The 21,487-nt window shown below is 51.8% G+C and overlaps 1 protein-coding gene across 5 annotated transcripts in view; it reads left to right on the forward strand.

Moving 5' to 3' along the window:
• Positions 1–17,339, forward strand: part of FLNB (filamin B) — a 137,907-nt gene extending 120,568 nt beyond the window's left edge. For 2 of the 5 annotated variants that reach the window (XM_002913523.4, XM_002913524.4), the window contains 8 exons: positions 1,110–1,376; positions 1,991–2,128; positions 3,603–3,718; positions 6,968–7,100; positions 8,942–9,118; positions 13,385–13,603; positions 14,443–14,646; positions 15,598–17,339. In XM_002913523.4, the coding sequence (XP_002913569.1) occupies positions 1,110–1,376; positions 1,991–2,128; positions 3,603–3,718; positions 6,968–7,100; positions 8,942–9,118; positions 13,385–13,603; positions 14,443–14,646; positions 15,598–15,785 (1,442 nt within the window). In that variant the 3' untranslated portion in view covers positions 15,786–17,339. The other 3 variants (XM_019805364.2, XM_002913525.4, XM_034658528.1) reach the window with 2 other exon arrangements.
• The last annotated feature ends 4,148 nt before the right edge of the window (positions 17,340–21,487 follow it).

Here is a 21,487-nt window from a genome sequence, read left to right on the forward strand (position 1 = left end):
TTTCATCTGTTTTTCTTTCCTTATTTTGCAAGTTCTCTATGTCCTGAGGACTAGCAGGTCAGTTTCTCTTTCTCTAAAGTCTGTCTGGCTCTTGGCTCCTCCTTGCTCTGATCAGGTACTTCTTGGTGCCAGCTGACTCTGGGTGAGTCATCCCCCCTCACCTACGTGAGCCTCTCCGTCAGAATGGAGGACGGCTCGTCAGCTTCCAGATGTCCTCTGGACCCAGACCATGTGGGGCGACCCTCTCCTCAACGGCCCTTCCTTTCTCTGTCCTCAGGGCTCAAAGTCATGGCTGCCCCGCCCAGATGGTGTAGGGCTGGCGAGTGCAGCTTCATGTGGCTCTAGGTGATGGCATTACGTGGTCACCCAGCATGCGGTGCGCCTGTCTCCACCACGACAGTGCAGGCACGGTCACTGGCATGGCATGAGCGCCTCGGGCAGCAGACGTGGTCTGCGTCCTGGTGTCAGTGACCGGAAGCGTCACCTTTCTGAAAGCATGGCCTCTGGTATTTGACTCGCTCGAAGCTTTGCTCACGCATGGTTTCCCTTTGCCGTTGTGACCAACATGGGTTCACTTTTTCTCTAAATGCATTTTGGCTTGTTGCCTTAAAGAAATGCCAAGGCTTCTGGAAAGTGCGGGGTGATGGTTCTTGAATTTTCTGCCCTTACCTGCCTATGGAAAAGAGCCCCTGTATGCATAGTAGATGGGCACGTGCCACCTTCGGCTTAGAAACATCTGAGCTATTGTAGTTCTTATGTACCTGCTGTCACCACCAACTCCAGGCTCTGGTTTGAAACTGCCGTGCGGAATTAGTGCCAGCCAGGAAGACTGTAAAAGTATACAGTGGGGCAAAGTGTCACTGTCCCTAGAATGTTCCCTGCACTGGGCGGCTGGAGGGACCCTGGTGTCTCCATGGTGGCCATAGCCACCCACGGTTTGAGGGACACAGGAGGGTAGACATCCCGCCTGAATGGGAGAAAGCTGAGCACCCCACACCCCCCGGGCTGCACCCGCCTTGCCCTCTGCTGCTTGTCCTGCATGGCATGCTCTGCCTTGGTCCCTCACCCTAACCCTGCTTTCTTCCCCCCAAACTCCCGCCGCCTTTCAGAAATTGACAGCAGTGACATGTCGGCCCACGTCACCAGCCCCTCTGGCCGCGTCACCGAGGCAGAGATCGTGTCCGTGGGGAAGAACTCGCACTGTGTCCGCTTTGTGCCCCAGGAGATGGGCGTTCACACAGTCAGTGTCAAGTACCGCGGCCAGCATGTGACCGGCAGCCCCTTCCAGTTCACCGTGGGGCCTCTGGGCGAGGGGGGCGCCCACAAGGTCCGCGCGGGAGGCCCCGGCCTGGAGAGAGGAGAAGCAGGGGTTCCAGGTGAGCATGCGGGTGGGCTTCTTACTTGAGAAGAACACGAGGAGCCTGGCGGTGTGAGCAGCCCACGTTCTTCACCCCGTTCCAGAGAAAGACTCTCGGTGTGTGTGATTCTGGTGGTGGTACTGAGGGGCATTCTTTAAAACAAGGCTTCTGTGGCTACACGTGTTTAGGAATTGCTCACTTACCCAAAGCTAAACAAGTTTCTTACTGAGGGACCCCTCAGAGCCTCTAATGACCGTGTGTGTGAGCATCTAAGAGGGGCGCAGACTAATGAAGCTCTTTGCAGAGCTGCCTGCATCGCTGACATTCGGTGGAACACACTAGAATTCTAGAAAACCAATTGTAGTGGTGGTTGCTGCTGGGAAGATCTGTAGGGGCAAAACCGAGCATTCTCATCTTTTTCTGCCTCTGTCGGGTGTGTTCAGAGATGCCGGATTTCCCATGAGCTTCATGTTCTCATGGGTGATGATTTAAAAACATCGGTGATGCCCGCCCTTGGGGCTCTGCTTGGGGTTAAAGAGGAAAGGGAGCAGACATAACCCAGCATCATGCGTGTGAGCAAGAAGAGAGCCTGTCCCAGCCTTGGTCACTAACCAGAGGTTTCTCTGCTTCAGCCGAATTCAGCATCTGGACCCGGGAGGCAGGCGCTGGCGGCTTGTCTATTGCCGTCGAGGGCCCCAGTAAGGCCGAGATTACGTTCGATGACCATAAAAATGGATCGTGCGGGGTGTCTTACATTGCCCAGGAGCCTGGTATGTAATCATGGGCCACCTAAGGATGTGTTCCTTGTTGGGGGATGCTTAGGTTGTAGGGAACGGAAGCCTGGCAAGCTAGCTCGAGTGAAAGAGTTTATCTGTATGGGTGTGTGGGCGTGCCCCCTGGAAACCATACGGCAGGAAATCCAGTCAGGCCTCAAGGGGGCAGGAAGTCTGGTTCTCTGGTCCTTCTCTGTTGGCCTGTCTGCTTCATGCTTTCATTCAGCCCTGTTACTCTGCCCACTGACCAGCCTGCCCACCCTTGGCTGCTGTGGCAGCTCTAGAACAGTGGCCTTGGCATCTGAGCTCCCTCGAGCAGCAGCTCTTGACCTTTTGTGGGCCATGGACTCTTTGGGGCACCTGGCAAAGCCTATAGGGAAAACTGTTCTCGGGTTAATGTTTTGAAACATATAAAATAAAATGCATTGGGGGCGCCTGGGTGGCTCAGTTGTCAAGCGTCAGCCTTCGGCTCAGGGCGTGATCCCGATGTTCTGGGATCAAGCCCCGCATCGGGTTCCTCCGTGGGGAGCCTGGTTCTTCCTCTCCCACTCCCCCTGCTTGTGTTCCCTCTCTCACTGACTGTCTCTCTCTCTGTCAGATAAATTAATAAAATCTTTAAAAAAAAACACATTGGATTATAAAGGAAATCAGTTATATTAAAATGTAGTTATCAAATTCTTTAAGGGAATGTGTAACATAATAACATATGCACATTTTCCTGAACATTAAGTCATAGGATTTGGTGATGGTCTGTTAACTACCTTAATTGCAAAGTAGTGGTGAGTGTAAAATTACAAGGTATGTATAAAACTGTAAAGTGACATGAAGATATCTGTGATCTTTGGTGGTGATAGTCACGAGTACTTCTAATGTGTACTTCTAGTGTTTCTTGTTGGCATTTCTAAAGAAAGGAAATGCTAGATTTTGGCCTAAAGTTAGTGAAAGTAAAGATATAATTTTTTTTCCCGTTTAAGTTTCCTGAGTCTTCTGAGTTCTATACACAGGCCCTTAGGGAGGCCCTGTGGACCCAGGTTAAGAATCTGGACCCTTGGGGTGCCTGGATGGCTCAGTCTGTTAAGTGTCTGCCTTCAGCTCAGGTCATGATCCCAGGGTCCTGGGATCGAGCCCCGCATCAGGCTCCTTGCTCAGCAGAGTCTCCTTCTCCCTCTCCCTCTGCCCCTCCCCCACTTGTGCACGTGTGTGCGTGCTCTCTCTCTCTCTCTCTCTCTCAAATAAATAAAATCTTTAGTAAAAAAAAAAAGAAGGAAAAGCATCTCAGCCCTTGCCCAACTAAGGGAATCATATTGGCTCAAACTCAGCTGTCATCCACCCTCAACCAACCAACCAGCCATGGCCATCAGGGAGGCAGGGGCTCTTGGACGGCATTTCAGTCCTAGGAAGGAAGCCAGAGGCCGCTCTGGAACCACCTTCCCAGAATCTCTGAAATGATGGGACTTTCCTCTCCCCCCAGGTAACTACGAGGTGTCTATCAAGTTCAACGATGAGCACATCCCCGATAGTCCTTACCTGGTGCCGGTCATCGCGCCCTCCGACGACGCCCGGCGCCTCACTGTTATGAGCCTTCAGGTGAGACGCAAGGAAGCATCCATCTCATTGGCCACAGGCCGACCAGTGAAGCCCTGGACCCTTGAGGCCGTTTCAATCCTCCCTTCAGTGCCAAGGGCCCCATCCCAGTGTGACCACAGATGCTGCCAGCTGTAGAGAACCTTTCCCTGAGAGTCACCCCCCCACCACGTATAGGACAGGAGATACTTGGGGCAAGGGGAAACAGAGCCACAGTCAACAAAACACCACAACATTTGAGAACAAGTTTGTTGTTTAAATATTTATTCAAGAGAAACAAAGGAGGCCTGTTAATAATTGGTTAAGGGGTAAGGAGGGTTTTCAAACACCACGAACACCAGACCAACAGTCCGGTGACGTTCTGCCTGCTGTTGCAGGCTTCCTTTCCCTCCAGAAAGTCAGCTACGATTGATTTTATTATGATGATTTATTTATAAATGTGCAAGGCACTACGTAAGGACTTTATCAGTATTGCCTCATTAAATCCTTGCAAGAGCCTGGTGGGTAGGTTTCTCCTGACCCCATTTTTAAAGATGGAAAAACTGAGGTATGGAGAGATTGTGGCTACCAGAAAACCAGCTAGTGTGAGGCAGAGTGAGGGTCTCTGTGGCTCCAGAACCCGTGGTCTTAACCGTGGCCTCCTTAATCCCCGCCCTGGCACTGTAGCATGTGGTGACATAGTCCAACCTATTGGGATGCCAGGCAATGCAACTTCTCGCCTGTCTTCGACAGGCTATCGAATTCCAGGTTGCATCAGAGCCTGCAGCCAAACTAAGAACCACTGTAGGGATGCCTTTGGGTCTGTGCTCGGGACACTGAAAAGTAATTAGGTGTCTGAATCAGGAGTAGCAGTTTGGTTGCAGTATTAACACCGGAATCCCCAGATCTGATTTCTGATTAATGGGATTTCTAAGTAGCCTTCAGCTGCCGCCCTCCCCCGCCCCCATTCTTGAAAATACTTGGATGAGAACCCAATCCTGGATCTCAGGTTGGTGATCTCATTGGCTCTAACTCCACGCAATTGGTTCACACTTGACATTCGGACCATACCCTGAGGACACTTGGTACTGCCGGTGGTGCCAGACATCAGGGAACCCAGACAGAACCCAAAGCAGAATCACCGTCCGCAGATTGAAGAGGCCTCAGGTGGAGAGTACCAAGGGTGCCCACTGGTCGCTGTGGTGTAGATGTTTTTCTTGTGTTTCATTTAAAGGCTTCTTAACAGAAGTTCCTTATGTGGCCGACTTAACTAAAACCTGTGGAGGGAGATAAACCCAGCATTTGTTGAGGGCAAAGGGCTGCCTTCCTGCATCTCGAAGATTTCTTTCAGATCTTCTGAGGCGTTTATCTCCCTCTTGAGGATTTAGCGGCAAGCGGATTCAGGTAATGTAAATGGGTCTGTCCCCAAAAAACCTAGTTTGGAGAAATCCTCTCCAGAAGGCTTTTCTGTAGAGTCCTCGCATCACAGTTGGGTCGTAAATATTTGAGTAAGTGTGCAGCAGGCTTTGTCTCCATCAAGCTTTTGTAACTAGCGGCTCCAGGAGGAGGGGCGAGCGTCAGCTTTGTCCCGTTTTTCCCCAGGTCACTTGGTGCTGAGTGATATGTAATTTATTTATTGGAGGTTTGCTGGAGGCCTGCACACCAACATCTGGTGTTGGTTAGGAAAAGAGAGGCCTGTATTGTTTTGTCTTGCTTTTAAGACCTTTTAGAAAATTGAAGTCGGCTGGCATTTTGTGGAGGAGGGGATGGTGGGATGGGGAGATCTGGCGATCAGAGATCACTGAATTTTGTGTGCAGTCCTCTCTCTCCAGTCTGTAACCTCTAGCGCAGCATAGTGGAATAGAATGTTCCACAACAATGGAACTATCTCCCATCTCCTCTGTGCAATATGGTAGCCACTGGCCACATGTGGCTCTTGAGCCCTTGAAATGTTGCTGGTGTAACTGAGGAACTAAATCTTTAATTATTTAATTTAATTTAATTTAATTGATTTAAATTTTAAAAAATACAGTCCCCTGGGCTAGTGACTACCAAATTAGGCAGTACAGCTTTAGTGCCTTGCTACCGAGATGTGGTCCTGGGACTAGCAGCCTCACCATTGCCTGGGAAGTTACTAGAATCCTAGAATTCCAGGCTCCCCCACCCTCAGACCTGCTGGATCAGAATCTGCATTTCAAGATCCCCCACGTCCTTCGATTGCACATTGAGGTATCATCGCACAGTGAGGTATCATTGCACATTGAGGTATCATCTGTCCAATCAAGTTTACCACAAAACTGCTTAGTTGTAAAATTTTGTGGTTCAGGACTGGCTGATATTTTAAAATATCTTAAGCATTTAAACCTCAAATCCCTTCCTCCTGGGAGAGGCTGTAGTTTCGAGGGCAGAATGTGGAGGGTGAAACTGATCCAGTGAAGAGTGAAAGCTAGCCTTCTTTTTGTTGGGTGGGGTTTTTTTGTTGTTGTTTTTTGGGTGTTTTTTTTTTTTTTTTTGGTGGGGGGTGGGGACAGAGAGTGCGATGCAGACAATCTCTAAATGCATATTAATATTTAACAGTAAGCTGACCTCTGTGAGCCTTTCTGTGTATGGACCAGGCCCTGTGCTGAGTGCTTGGAATGCATTACTTCGTTTCATCCTCTTATAGCAGCTCTCTGGGGTAGATTCGGTTATTATGCCCATTTTACAGATGAGGAGACTGAGACTCAAAGGTTGAACAACTTACTTACATAGCTGGGAAATGGTAGTCACCCCCAGTCCTGCTGAGTCTTCACCGTGTATAGTCCTTTACGAGTTTATTGAAAGTCATCTCCATTCCTACCCTTGAGACAAAAAATAGCAATGATATAAAACTTTGTTCATGTTGGTGAGTACATGGTTTTTTCAGTTGCCGGGTTCCTCTTAAGAGAGGGCCCTTCCTTTTTTGACCTGGAAGACACTATGTTTTCTGGCTGTCCAGGTCTTGTTTGGAATATGGAAATGAGAGTTCTGTTGGCCAGGATGCCTAAGTCTCCAAATCCAGTAACCATCTTTTCCAGCCTGAACCAAGGTGCTAGACGCCGCTGATGTATGTCTCTGCTGTCTTATATTTAAAGCCAGAAGTGTGGAAGAAGGCGCTTGCTCTTCTGTTGTCAGCATAAACATTCTGGGCCTTTTTGCATGACCACTGTCCCCTGGAGTCCTGGGTCGGGTCGGTGTGTGCCACGGAGCAGGAACACCAAGGGCCGTAACCTGTTTAATGTATTAAATTCCCAGGAATCGGGATTAAAAGTTAACCAGCCAGCCTCCTTTGCTATAAGGTTGAATGGGGCAAAAGGCAAGATCGATGCAAAGGTGCACAGCCCCTCCGGAGCCGTGGAGGAGTGCCACGTGTCTGAGCTGGAGCCAGGTAAGCCGGAGGCGGGTGGGCAGGCCCCAGCCTCTGCGCCTCCCGGAGGGACGTTCCCACAGGTGCTTGTCCCTGCAGAGGGCTGGTAGGCCGCCCCGACGCCCGCCAGCCTTCAGATTCCCTTCTGCTGCTCTTGCCAGGCACTGCGTACCAATTAGGCATAAACATTTGCCAGGGACTGGGAGACACTTTGGGATATAGCTGTCCTTTTCTTTTCTTTTTCTTTTCTTTTCTTTTTTTTTTTTTAAACAAATACTGCTTTATTTTCTGTTGTTTTTCAGATTCCGTTCCTATTATTCATTGTGATTTTTTTTTCTCCTAGTTTCACAAAATCTTACAGATTTTTATTATGTTGTTGACCTTATGACATGAATAAGTACTCTTTGACCTCATTTTACTCTGAGGGAAAAGTCGATTGATGTTCTTCCATAAACTTCAAAGAATCTGGGGTTCTAGTATGCTTACTAGTGTAAGATTTTCCTGCCCGCTCCCTTGACATACGTAATTCTGTGACGTCTATCAACTTCAATGAGCCGTTTTGCCAGTGAACATTTATTAAGTGTGAGAGACTTGGCAGGACGGTAAGGCTAAGGAAGGCGTGATGCCTGCCCTCAAAGAGGAGCTCAGAGTGGAGTGGGGACCTGGCCGGAAGCCTGCAGTACTCTGGGGGGGACCCCAGGTGGTCACCAATACCCCAGGGGAACCGAGAACCAAATGATAAAGGAGCAGGAGAGAAAAGTAGTTTCTGCCTTGGTGAGGCCCGGAGGGCTTCTCAGAGGAAGCCACATTGACTGTGAGCCCTGATGCATAAGGAAGGGCCCTGTGATCACTGCCCTTATCGGGCATTTGCTTGCTGTGTGTCCTGCAATGAGTACAGCAAAGGTAGACATCTTGGGGGGTAGAGCAGGTGGTCTGCATCCCAGGTGGGAGGGCTTCAAGGGGGAAGAGATGGCTGGGGGGTACATGACGGGTGGATATTCTTGGTGTTGTCAGTGGACAGATTGCCGCGTGCCAGAACCCAGACACACTGAAAAACCTGGCCATTGCCCTGGGGGGCAGTTGCTAGCTTAGAGCTTAATACAGAAGCATTAATGCCAGTTGGAGCCATTCCTTTTCCCTTCAAGGGGCCAAGTAGAGAAACTTTGTGAGAAGTGAGCTTTTCATAAAGAAAGTGTTCTCCCAGGGGTGCCTGGATGGCTCAGTCAGTTAAGCTCAGGTCATGATCCCAGGGTCCTGGGATCAAGCCCCGGGTGGGGCTCCCTGCTCAGCGGGGAGTCTGCTTCTTCCTCTCCCTCTGTCTCTCCCCCTGCACACTCTCTCTCTCTCTCGAATAAATAAAAAATCGTAAAAAAGAAAAAAAAGAGGGGTGCCTGGGTGGCTCAGTCGTTGGGCATCTGCCTTCGGCTCAGGGCGTGATCCCGGTGTTATGGGATCGAGCCCCGCATCAGGCTCCTCCGCTGGGAGCCTGCTTCTTCCTCTCCTGCTCCCCCTGCTTGTGGTCCCTCTCTCGCTGGCTGTCTCTCTGTCAAATAAATAAATAAAATCTTAAAAAAAAAAAAGAAAAGAAAAAAGAAATTGTTCTCCCAAGGCAGACACCACAGAGGATGAAACCTAGAATTTGAGATTTGGATGCATTTTCCAAAGGGTTGACAAAGGACACATAAATAGGCCCGTCTGGCTTTGAAGTCCAACATACTGGGTGCCAGGCTTCCAGTAGAGCTATGGTCCTTAGTAATGATTTAAAATTCACCATCTCAGGCTGGCCTCCCATCCTTTGTCATCCCCTCGCTCGGTGGTGTCCACGTACTCAGCTTTACCCTGTACTTTGCTCACTTTCCTAGACAAGTACGCCGTGCGCTTCATCCCCCACGAGAACGGCATCCACATGATCGACGTCAAGTTCAACGGGAGCCACGTGGTTGGAAGCCCCTTCAAAGTGCGCGTCGGGGAGCCCGGACAGGCAGGGAACCCCGCCCTGGTGTCCGCCTATGGTGCCGGGCTTGAGGGGGGCACCACAGGTAACCCATGACCTCCCGCTCTCATCTTTAACTCTGCCCGCCCCAGGGGCTCAGCCAGGGGGAGCTGTCCAGGCTTCGGGAAGCCTTCTCTGTGTTCTCCCAGGGAAGCTGCAATGATGGACACTTTGGAGCTCTTGATCTCCAGAGTTGTTTGGGGACATGTGGTTTGACCCGTGCTAAGTCTGGAGCAAGGGCTTGATGACCGTGTTCTCACACCCCATTACTGTTTGCTCTGCTTCCCCTGTCTTCCTTGGCCAAGTGCCTTGACTTCAGGGCCAGGACACTGATCGTGAAGGAATACGGCGCCTTGCCTGTGCTTGTGAGGGTTTCTTTGCCTGCAGAGGATTCAGTGTGTGTGAGCTGCCTCCTGGGAGGCCTCCTGCCCCTCGGTTCTTTCAGCGGTCATGGGCTCACAGAAACAACCTTGAATCGGCAGTAGGACCTGTCACGGTCTGCCTCCTCCTTTTAGTTTCTGGTCCTCAGGGAGGAGGAGAAAAGATGGTGGCAAAGAATTCTAGAACTTTTTGGACTCCTTACAATTTGTTTTTAGTCTTTGCCATGGATGGGACACATTTGATTGTGAAGGAGGCATAACTAACTGGCTCCGTCTCCTTGCTTCTTCCTCCCTCTGTCTAGACCCAGGAGGGAACACCACCAATGGTTCAGGGGAGGACCTCCGACTGCCTGTGTCTGGCATCCTCACGCATGGTCGCTTAGCTGGTTGGTTTGTTAAAGAGGTAGACATGTAGTTTGGCTTTTATTGTACAGAAGTAATCTTGGTGCACGTGCTGTCATACAGCGTTTTTCACTTGGCATCTTAAAGAACTTGTGTCAAAAGACAGATCTATGCCCCTTGTAATGGCTGCAGTTAGTGTTGATCCCGTGAGCTCGAGGCGGGCCTTGGGTGGGTCACTGGTATGGAGAGTGCCAGCATGGGGAGCTGGTCCACTCAGACTTCTCTGCAGGGCATGTCCATAGACATGGACGCACTGGGACCTGGTTTGCACTGGGTGTTACCTTGGGCCTTTGGAAGGTCCCGGCTTGAGTCCCTTGTGTGTGGGCACATTCTACTCTAGTCTCCCCCTGATACGGTGAGTTGGACAGAGCAGACCCGCCTTGCATGGGCAAGGAGATGAGTGGCTGCGGTTACTGGGCATCCAGCCCTAGGGAGCCAGTGTCCTAAGTGGCCCGAGGGGCCCTGCCCAGGTGCAGGAGTCACTGACAGGCCGGCATGCCACCCCAAGCTCTGGTCATAGCAGTGGCCTCAGCAGAACCACCCAGAGGGGTGGTGTAAGTGCTTCTGGACTCCTGAGGTCCGTCCAGTCTGGCTCCACACTGAACTGTGGGCCAGCAGCTTGCCCTTTATAACAGGCATGGTAACACTTCACCCTATGCCATTCCATTTCACAGATGAAGAAAGTGAGGCTCAGAAAGGGTGAGTCACTCCCTAAGCTTACTTAGCTGGGAGGGCGCAGAACCAGGAGTCAGTCCAGGTCCATGACCTCAAAGCCTGTACCCTTAACCCCGGAGTTTTGCTGCCTCCCTCAGTGGCTGGGTCACCCAGAGGTAGTGACTGCACCCCTGGCCGACTCTGTGGGGTATCCTAAACCAGGACCCCTGTTGTCTCAGCTGCCTGGAATTGTCCCCAGGCAGTACGGTAGGCATTTGGTCCCTGGCAAGCCACCCACCATTAAAGACCACATGGGGTCCTCCGGGCATTCAGAGGCACGCACACCTTGGTCCGGGTCCTGCAGCAGCCACTGAGGTCTCCTGCAGCTGCCAGCAGCCACCTTACCCTCCTGCTGGGTCACACCAGCTGCGTTCGGGGCGTCTCGTGCTTCCTCTTGGCTATTCGCGTGCCTTCTCAGGAGCTTGGGTTTCAGGCTGTGCTTTGCAAGAGCTGGATGCCAGTGAGAGAAGGAGCCAGTCTTACAGGGAGACTCCCAGCCAGGAGGGAGAGGTACAGAGCACGCCTGTTTCAAAGCCTGTGTAAATATTGCTCTTGTCAAGGGGAAGGCGTCTTGTTTTTCTAGTGCTCCCGCTCCCAAGCCTTTTCCCAAATATCCATCCCAAGATCACACAGCTGCAGTGTGCCTGGAATGAAAAGGTGTCTGTGCTTGGCTGCTGGAGGGCCTGGCATCCTGACCTGCAGAGTAACTCAAACTTGCCCGTGTTTTTATGGGTGGGCTTGCTGTATCTCTTGGCTTGAGCTTTAAATGGTCCATTTTGCAGGTTTTGGAGCAGGGGAATGTGGAGAATTTGGGGTGGGACTGTCTGCTTCCCCGGGAATTGAGAGGTCGGGCGTTAGACCAGGGGGTTCTCGACGCTCTGGATCAGAAGAGCAGTCTTCCTGATAAAGTGCTCTAAGAACCCCAGTGTGCACGAGGTGGGACAGAAGAGCCTCTTGCTCTCCCCTGCCCCCTCGCCCACCTTCACGCTGGAGTAGGGCTGCAGGAGACGTGCATTAACCGCACAGGAGCTCAGCTGCGCGCAAACAGTGCGGCAGGGGAAGACTGGCTTGCCCAGAGACGTCTGGGGTATTGTGTTGGTTCGAGCTGCAAGCAGTAGGCAGAGGGACTCCTGCACGTGCATTTTATGTCTCTTCACTTCTCTCAGGCAAGTGCCTGAGCGCCGCACTGGTCAGATCTTGTGTTTAAATCCCAGTCCTGCCATTCCCCAGCTGGGTGACTTGGCGCAAAGGATTTGACCTCACCAGGCCTCCACTTCCTTCCTGTAAAATGGGAAGAATAAGGGAGCCCGCCTGATAGGCTGTTCCAGGTAGCTCTTGCCCTATTATTCCTTACTTCCCTTTCCCCACCTCATCTCCCCTGGCTCTCCAGGCCCTCACAGCCAGGATTCACGGATCTTGATCTTTCAGGAGAAGGGAGCAACTTGTTAAAATGGGTTGGGCTTCTTTCCACTACAGCGGGGTCTTTTCATCTTCACTTTAAAAATATCTTTCCTTATCGTCGCCTTGCAGCTACTTCCTGGAAATGCCGTCCCTTGTCGTGCACCAGCCCTCCCTTGCCCTCACAGCCTCGCTCTTGGCTGCACAGTTTAGAAATAAGGTTGAGATAATTGGGGGGGAGGGGGTGTTGGCTGGGACAGGAGCCTCAGGAGCTTCCAGAAGCAGCTGGGTTGTGTTTGGGGGTTGCATGATAGCAGCGCCTTTGTTTTATTGATAGCCAGAACAATAATTCTTTCTCTGGCCTAGAAGCTATAATTAAACCGAAATAGTTCCCAGCTGGGGCGGCATCCAGGGCTCCGAAAGAAAACACTGCCCTGCACAAGGCTGCTGTGCCCGGGATGGCCCGTAGAGGGCACTGTAGTGGCCTCCCTCACGGACCACCTTATCCCCCTCTGGACTGGAAATGGGCCTGAAGGGGTGGAGGCTTTTGCGGGGCATTGGGCTCAGGTGGGAATGCACCACGGTCATTGGTCGGCCCAGCTTTGCTTCCATCGCAAGGCAGGATGTCCGTGCAGGAGCCCCTGTGGGCCAGGCAAGAGGCTCCGGAGGCACACAGAATTGTCCGGACCCCAGTTCCCTAGTTTGTAGCGCTGACTGGCAAACGCCCGAGCCTCCCTGAGCCTCTGTCATTTGTTAAACAGGAATCACTGGGCGCGTAACAGGATGCTTACTGTGGGATGTGGAGCCTGAGCGTGCGAGAGTGGCTCAGTTAGCAGGGGCCGCTGTGTTGGCCCTGTTCTTGTTGCTGGTGTTCATGGCAGAGTGGGGGGCGGGCAGATTCTAGCAGCTGCCCCGGTCTTCAGCGTGGTGTCTGGGGCAAGGAGCCTGTGGGGGAGGAAGAAGATGCTAGGCCTGCTTGGCTTCTCCAGGTGCACTCGGGAAAAAGGAAAGGTCAGAGGGGCCCACGCCCCCCCGCACTGATGCAGGGCTGAGCCCCCAGCAGCTGAAACAGCATTTCAGGCTGACAGTGAAGACGAAGACTCAGGCTTCTTGCTGTCGGCCACCGCGCCTGCTCAGAGGCAAGAACAGGGTGTCCTGGCCTTTGGTGCTGGTGGGCGAAATGTCAGCCACACTCTTGCCTCCGCCTTGGAAAGAGAGTTACTGCCCCCAGGGCCCGAGGCCCTCTGTGCCAGCAGCTCAGAGCTAGTATTGGTGGATTCGCCTGTCACCAAGGCCACCCCTCTGGAGGGGAACCTGTGTGTCCTCCCGCCATTGCTTCAGTGCCCTTGGGAAAGCTCCCCAAACCACACACCCCCATTCCTCCAAACCAATATGACATTCCCTCTTCTTTCTCCCAGGTATCCAGTCTGAATTTTTCATCAACACCACCCGAGCAGGGCCAGGGACATTATCCGTCACCATTGAAGGCCCGTCCAAAGTTAAAATGGATTGCCAGGAAACCCCAGAAGGGTACAAAGTTATGTACACCCCCATGGCTCCTGGAAACTACCTGATTGGCGTCAAATATGGTGGGCCCAACCACATTGTGGGCAGTCCATTCAAGGCCAAAGTGACAGGTAACAACTAAACAGCTTTGAAGTTATTCTTTTTCCTGTGGAACATGTCACATTACCAACAGAGTTACACAACACTAGAAACTGTGGGTCATTTTAGATATGTTGGAGTGTAGAAATGGAAAAATCGTATTTTCTTTTTTTAACGGAAAAGAAAAAAATTTTTGAAATCTTACATATTTGTTTAGATCAGGACCTGAAAAATCCCTTTATTTCTAAACTTCACTTTTAAAATAATCAAAAGGTTTTATTACATTTATAAAAATGTGCCTCCTTCCGAACACTAGACAAAATACCAGTCAAAACCACCTCACAGCCCACGGCCCAAGGTAATCACCATAAATACAGTGGTAAATCCCTTCCACATGTCTCTGCTTGGTTCACTGTTCTATGAGTAGAATAGCTTCATAGCAGAAGAATTAAAAGATTCAGATAGAAAAATCATCCTCTCGCATGCAGAGAGAACCATTTTTGTTATTTTGTTATATGTTCTCCCCAACATATAACCTTGTTTTTACACTGTTTATACATAAGAGTATTTTATATCAATGGAAAGAGGTAAATTCTACAGGGTGGCAGGAGGTTATGTGGGAGGGGTTTCCAGGCTTTGTCATTTCCCCACTGTGGGTTGGGACCCAGGGGTGTGGAAGACATTATGGGGGTGAGATGGGGATATGGGAATGTTTAGATCAGGTATTGGGGATACGAGGCGGGGATGTGGTAGCTTTGCGATCCAGCTGTTGAGGTGCACGGACTGTCCTAGAGCTTCCGCCCTCTTCTAGCTGAGAGGACCCACTGGCTCTGGCCATTCACTCCTCCCTCCCCTTCCTTCCATCTTCTAGGCCAGCGTCTGGTCAGCCCTGGCTCAGCCAATGAGACCTCGTCCATTCTGGTGGAGTCCGTGACCAGGTCGTCCACAGAGACCTGCTTTAGTGCCATCCCCAAGGCGTCCTCAGACGCCAGCAAGGTGACCTCCAAGGGGGCAGGGCTCTCAAAGGCCTTCGTGGGCCAGAAGAGCTCCTTCTTGGTGGACTGCAGCAAAGCTGGTAGGTAGCCTGCTCCTGCTCGAGGGTCAGGGTGGAGGCGTGCTGAGCACCCTCTGCTAACTTCAGTCTCCCCTGCAGCGCCCACCTCCCTTGTGCAGCCCAGACACCTGCAAGTAACCTTGTTCATTACCCCATTCTCCTGCACTTCATATTTTCAAATGATTTTCCTCTCTTTTGCCTCTTGATTCTTTCAAATGCCCTCAAGGTAGACAAGAAAGGTGGCATTATCCCCGTTACAGATGGGCAAATTGAATCAGTAACCCGGCCCCTTCTCTGCCAGTAATTGCTTTAATTGCAGTTTTGACTTGGGTATCTATTTGGGTGTCAGTGGTTAGTCGCGTAGGTTCTGGCATCTGGCACATCTGGGCTGTAAACCTGGCTCCGCTACTTCTCCCTGCCCCCCCGCTCCCTCCCTCTCTCCCTTCAGTCCTTCCTTCCTTCCTTCCGCAAACTTAGCCGTGTGATCTTGGGAAAGTTACTAAATCTTTTTCTAAAAGTCAGTTTCTTGTTCTCTAAAATGGGAATAACAAAGTCACCTCCCGTAAGTTTCTGTTGAGAATAAATGAGACAAGAGTAACCATCACTTACGTAACTCTTGCTGCGAGCTAAGGGCTTCACATATAACTTCTATAAACCTCACAGCAAGCCCATGGGCTAGGTGCTAGCGTCATCTCCTGTTTACAGATGGGCAAGCTAAGGCAGAGAGAGGTAAAATTCCATATCCAAGGTTACCCAGCTAGAAAGTGGCAGGCAGGAATTTGAACCCTCGCCACCGGGCTCTGAGTCTCTGCTTATAATTGCCATGCCGTCCCACCTCTCAAAGGTCCCAGCGTCATTGTAGAATCTCAACAGACAATAGTTGGTGTATTTCCTTGGCTCCCATTTCCCCTTCCCTTCCTCTGCCTTCCATGATGCATCCTGACAGAGTAACCACCTTTCTTTGCCTCCCAGGTTCCAACATGCTGTTGATTGGTGTCCATGGGCCAACCACCCCCTGTGAAGAGGTCTCCATGAAGCACATGGGCAACCAGCAATACAACGTCACATACATCGTCAAGGAGAAGGGAGATTATGTTCTGGCCGTGAAGTGGGGAGAGGAGCACATCCCCGGCAGTCCCTTCCACGTCACAGTGCCTTAAAACGGTTCTCGTCCAATCCTGGGAGGAGTTCTGGTGGTTGCTTTTGTTGCTTGTTTGTAACTTGTTTTATACAAAGTTTTCCTCCAGGCTGTTTATGGGTCTGAAACCCCATCCCGAAAACATTGCCGTTCTAAAGTGCCTTGAGAAATAAGTCCTAGACTCAACTCTTTAGGGACACACTGGGGACTCTTAAGAAATGCACACTCATGCAATGGGCTGAGAAGATTTTCATGCACACTTGGTTCAGATCCGACCTCTTGCAGATCACCCCCTGCAGACAGACCAAGGTCACTCGCAAGACTGACATTTCTAAAGAATGAAATTGACTAGCCCGTTCATGAAACAAGACTGGCAGGGAGGGACAGGGCAAAGAGGCGACCTAGTTTAGGCTGTCATTTAGAAAAGAAGATGACTTAAAACCAGCTTCTTCTTTCCAGCACCCTATCACATAAAAGGCTCTCAGGCAGACACCATTGTTTCAACACTACTCATCTCCACACCCCCGCCCGCTCCGTGGCCTTTTTACACATCTCAAAGGGCAGCCAGTATATGGTGGCAGACTGGCCTCAGTGCTTCCTGGTGCCTCTGCCTCGTTCTGCTGAGTATTTCCCTGCAAAGTTGTAACATGTGCCCATTTTGGCAGCCATGTTTTGCTTTTGTCTTTAAAGGCCATTCAAGTCTGTGGGTCCGAGGAAATTCTGTAGCAAGCAGCCCCCTCCTGCCAAAGATCCCCCCCTTTTTTTTAACCACCGCGAGCCTTTGTTCTTAACACACTCCAGCCATTTGTCAGTCTTTGATGAGTCTTGCCAACACGTTCGAAGTGACCACAGGTGGGTCACTGTGTAAGCGCCCTCGTCTGCAGAGGCCTGTCACGGGACAGACCACTCCACACCCACCTCCAATCAGCCATGGGATCACTTCTGAAAAATAATCATAGATAGGAGAGAATGGAACTCCTGCTGACCTTTGGCCCCAAAGTCAGGGCACTGTGGAGGCAGTGGGAAGGACAGCAGCAGCTCCTGGTGGTCTGTCATGAGGCAGAAATAATGAGAGCTACATAGCCGATGGCGGCTCTATATGCATTTGGCCCTGTGTTATCTGAGGCTTTTTGGAAAGTAACGTGCAGGTGCAAAATTCCAAAAATGGGTATAAGGCATTTTGCACCCCTTTCTGCAGACCTGAGCTGGCTCTGGAATAAAGGTAAAGCATTCGCAGACCCTGCCTGACTTCAGGGCCCGGGTGTGTGGGGTGTGGTCTGGGCAGGCAGACCTTTTTGATTTGCTGCTCCGTCCTGAGGAAGGGGCTGCTGTTGTCACGAGTGCCTCCATGGGTGGGACAGGGAGTGAGGTAGGGGACCATCCCCNCAAAAGGGGGGGGGGGGGGGGGGGGGGCAGGTGTTGGCAATAGCCCCCCTCTTAGAAACCGGAGCAGCCTGAAGCCTAATGTGAAAGGGCCATGGGTTTTGTAAACTGGGACGTGGAAGCAAAACTGGAATCAAATGCCGACTGTAAATTGTATCCTATAACTTATTAAATGTTTGCTCCGTCAAGCTCCCTTGGCGTCCTTGGAGGGTGTTGTTTCTGAATAAATGGTTCGAGTCTCTGACCGGCTTTCCCTACCCCTGGCTGAAAGGACACAGATTAGCAACTTGTTCTGACCATGAGCCTGGCCTCATTTGCAGGGGGATGGCTTGCTTTCCTGTGAGCCCCGCGGGGGGGGTATCATCAGGAGAGGCCAAGCAGCCAGACAGGCTGGGCCTGGCGGTGAAGGCACTGGGGACGGGGCACACGGGCCGGGACAGCAACACAACCTTGAGGAGAGAAAGCCTTTTTCCCGATGACAGGAGAAACTGTCATTTTAGGGAGTTTACTCCAACAAGAAGCTATGTCACCTGTCGTCCCAATTGCCCTTGGACCACAGGGTCCGTGTGTGGGACTCATCTCCCTCCCCTGCTCCTGCCTTCCGCTAGGAAGAGCTTGTGCTTCAAGTGTGTGACGTGTGTGACGCACGCTTGGGATGCCTGCCCCTCCCCTCCTGCTACCCTCTAGCGCTCCCGGGTCACCACTTTGCAGTGTTGATACCAACTCAGGTGTTGAATGGACATGTCACTTGGGGCAGACGCCAGGCCCTGGCCTTTCTGTCCCCAGAGTGGAGGCACCTCCCTGGTTATACCTCTGTGGGAGTGCACCAGGAGCCCCCAGATGAGCCCCAGGAAGTCCCTGCTGGGCCCCTAGCCCTCCACTGGGGGTGAGGGGTGGAGGGAAAGTCAGGGAAGGAAGACTGGATCCTTGTGTGTGTTTCTTCCTGGCACCTCCTTGTTGATCAGAATGGAGGCTTGTTTACCTCTGAGAGGTGGGAGGCAGGGAGGTTTTCCGTTGCCCCCCATCCTGGAGGGAGCCCCCTTATCTGTGGGTCTGTGCCAGCAATGACTATTCCTGGACTCCACAAGGGGTTGGTGGGCTTGGGGGCTGTCCAGGCTCTGCCCAGTGATGTGACCTTGCCCACAGAGGAGCCGCGGGGCGCAGGCACTGGTTCTGATCCCAGGAAGACTGGCTGGTTTCTGTTGGGGAGGCAGCATTTCCGTGTTCACAGCTGGACTTGGGCATCAGGTAGAGCTGGGACCTGGGCTTGGCCGGTCAGGGGCGGTGTGGCCTTGGGGAGGTGGCTTCCCCTCAGACCATGCCTCTCTCAGGGTGGCCGTGAGGATTACTTGAAATACCACGGAGAGCTGGGTGTCTTGGCCACTGCTGTCTGTCACCAACATCCTGCAAGGGTGACATTCCTCACACAAGGTGGCACCTGGGGCTGCCCTGGTGGGCCCCGGCCTGTGGCATCACACACGACCCAGGTGAATCTGCGCCTCTCTGGGGGTCAATGGCTCGAGCCACAGGGCAGCTCTTCTCTGCACCTGGACTTGCTGCCACGGGAACGGGCTGTTGTTGGTGCAAACACCCCAGTGACTTTGAAACCCGACCTGAACGGGTACCAGGCCCTTTCCTGCCAGGGGCTGACTGGGCCCATCACTCTAGGGGCCAACAGAGGTTGAAACAGCCAGTGCTGACAGCTGACCTGCAGAGATCCTCGACCCAAGAGGCCCTGTTCCCTTCCAAGCCCTGATGCCTGCCTCTCCCTGGTCCAGCCGCCTCCTGCAGCCCACGGAAGCCCTCCTCAGCAGTGCCACCCAGAAGGAAACATCCATTAACAAGTCTGTTTCCAATGCACTGAGAGCCTGGTGGGCCCTTGACCACACGTCCAGTCTTCAGACTTGAAGAGGGCCTTGAAAGTCACATCTTGATGAATTTGGTGTAAAATAAGTCAGGCACTAGGGATTTAATTTCCCCTAAAAGTGGCACCGCCTTAAAAATTAGCCGAATAAACGTAAATGGCCACGTGAGTGATCCTTGTCACCACCACCCCCAGATTTGTATTTTAAAATGGGGAACAAGCTCATCAATCCAAGTGCTCTGGGCTTAATGCTCCGTCTGATGGAAGCAAGGTCTAGGAAAGGAATGGAATCTTTTCAAGTCCCCATTAACTTGGAGGGGGGAGGGGCTTTGTAATCAGGATATCCCACTAATGAAAACTCTCCCCGAAACACGTCTTGTTGAGCTAATTATTTTTTTCTCCTCACAATAGCAAATCATAACTCAAAGAGGATGAAAAATGTTACATGGCTCAAAGCAAGCCTGAATTCGGATTTTTCCCCTCTGGCTTTGTCCTAAGGATGCTGACCAAACACACGGGTGGGAGGAATCTGTGAAACAATGGGATCCTTTTTGTTTTGTGATAAGGCTTTTGTCTGCGTCCCTGAGCCCACAGGGGACCAACTCATATGCGAGGAATTTAGGGTGGCCCACTCCTTCTCTCTTCCTCAAGAGTTCTCCAAAGCCGGCAGGCAGGCAGGAGGTGGGGAATTTACGAGCCTGACTTATGGCTTGCGTCCGAAGGTTTTTGGGACTTGCTTATCTCCCCAGGACAAAGCTCAAAGATGAAAGAGTATTCGAGCCTTGTATTGCCCACATTATTCCCTCTGCCATAAGCACCACCTTCCCAAGGCATCAGGATGCCTTTCCCAGTCGGTAGGGATGTTAGTGCGAAGCTAATGCTGAACCCTGGTGGAGGGGGGCGGGGGGCGAGGTCTCCGAGAAAGAGGAGATCTGGGCAGAGGCGTCACGCCCCAGAAATGCCAGCCTCGGGCCCAGCTCCAAGCAGCTGGCATCAGTGGCAGCAGCAGAGCCTGGTTGTGAGAAACGCCCAGAAAGCAGCTGCAGGCTCAAGTCTAGATTCAATCCCAGCTCTGCGGCTCACCCGGCTCAGACACCGGCTGGCTCTTCATCTCCCCAAATGTGCCAGACTTCTGCATAGCACTCATTTCACACCTGGGAAGACTGAGGCACCGCGGGCAGTCTAGACAGCCTTGCCCTTTCTTGTCTTGCAGACTGGAACATTCTTCCTCTACTCTTTGCCTGGCTAACTCATGTTCATAGTTCAGGTCTCAAAGGGCACCTCTTCCAGGAAGGCTTCTCTGTGTTGCAGTGCCCTCATCCTTAAAATGGCAAAGTGGGAAACTTCCGTTCTAAGATTAACCTCTAGAAAGATCTCCCAACACATCCATCCTCCAACTGGCTGGCCAAATCCTTCCCCACCCAGAGCGGCTAGAATAGGGGCTGCCTGGGTGTTGGGGAGACTCAGTTCCCCAAGGCAAAGTGGAAGGGCTACCTTAATGAGGGGAAGGGAGCTTGTGGGGAATCTATTAAGCATGGTGGTTCAAGCATGGGCCAGTGGGTTCAAATCCTGCCCTGCCATGACCCCCAGCAGATCATTTACCGTCAGAGACTCTCACAGCCTCTGTTTTCTCTCCAACGAAATGGGGTGCTAGAAACTACCCATCTAGCGTTCTGAGGGTTAACTGACAAAATGAATGTAAAGAACATACCATAGTGTCTAGTACACGATAAGCCTTCACAGAATTGCTGTTGGTGAAAGGTGTTTAAAAGAATTCTTCTATATGGAGAGCTTAAATCCAGGAGGGTCTGCTTTAAGGACACAAATAAGCAGAAATAGGAGAGGCACATGGTCTAGAGACAGAGCCCAGGACTGGAAACTGGGTTGGGAGTCATGAGTTGGAGTGGATGGGGTGGCCAATGGCAGTACTAGGAGCAGGGTGGGTCCTTGGTGACCTGGGGGAGTGGCCAGAAAGGTGGGAGGAGAGCTAGGTGAGTCAGGTGCACTGGGGAGAGCCCCAGCTCACCTCCCAGCCTCCCCTGGTTTCCAGACTTCAGGGACCTCTTTCCCTTCGCAGAGGCCTAGGCCAGAGGCTGGCCTGGGGCTACCCCTACCTTCCCAGGGGTTGCTGGATGGGTTTGAAGTGAATAAATCTGGAGTAAACCGAGTGTAATAAGTAACACTAATGCTAGGCTCTGAGTCTTATGGTTATCCCATTTTTTTTACAGGGGCATTTCCCAGGGCTCGGAGAGGTTAGTGACCTGTGCAATGTCACACAGTAATGGTCAAGGCTGTGTTAGAGCTGGAAAGACTGAATTTAGGAGGAAGGCCACGAAGCCTTGCCCTGCACACAAGGGCCACGCCCAGGTGGGTGCTTGGAATCCAAAGGCGACTCTCCTTGTGAGCCAACCTCTGTCCCTGAGCCCATTGGAAGGCAGTACTTCTGGGGCATCTTTCTACACCCTTCCACCCCACTC

This window comes from Ailuropoda melanoleuca, chromosome 4 (genome assembly GCF_002007445.2).
Source record: "Ailuropoda melanoleuca isolate Jingjing chromosome 4, ASM200744v2, whole genome shotgun sequence".
Lineage (NCBI taxonomy): Eukaryota > Metazoa > Chordata > Mammalia > Carnivora > Ursidae > Ailuropoda > Ailuropoda melanoleuca.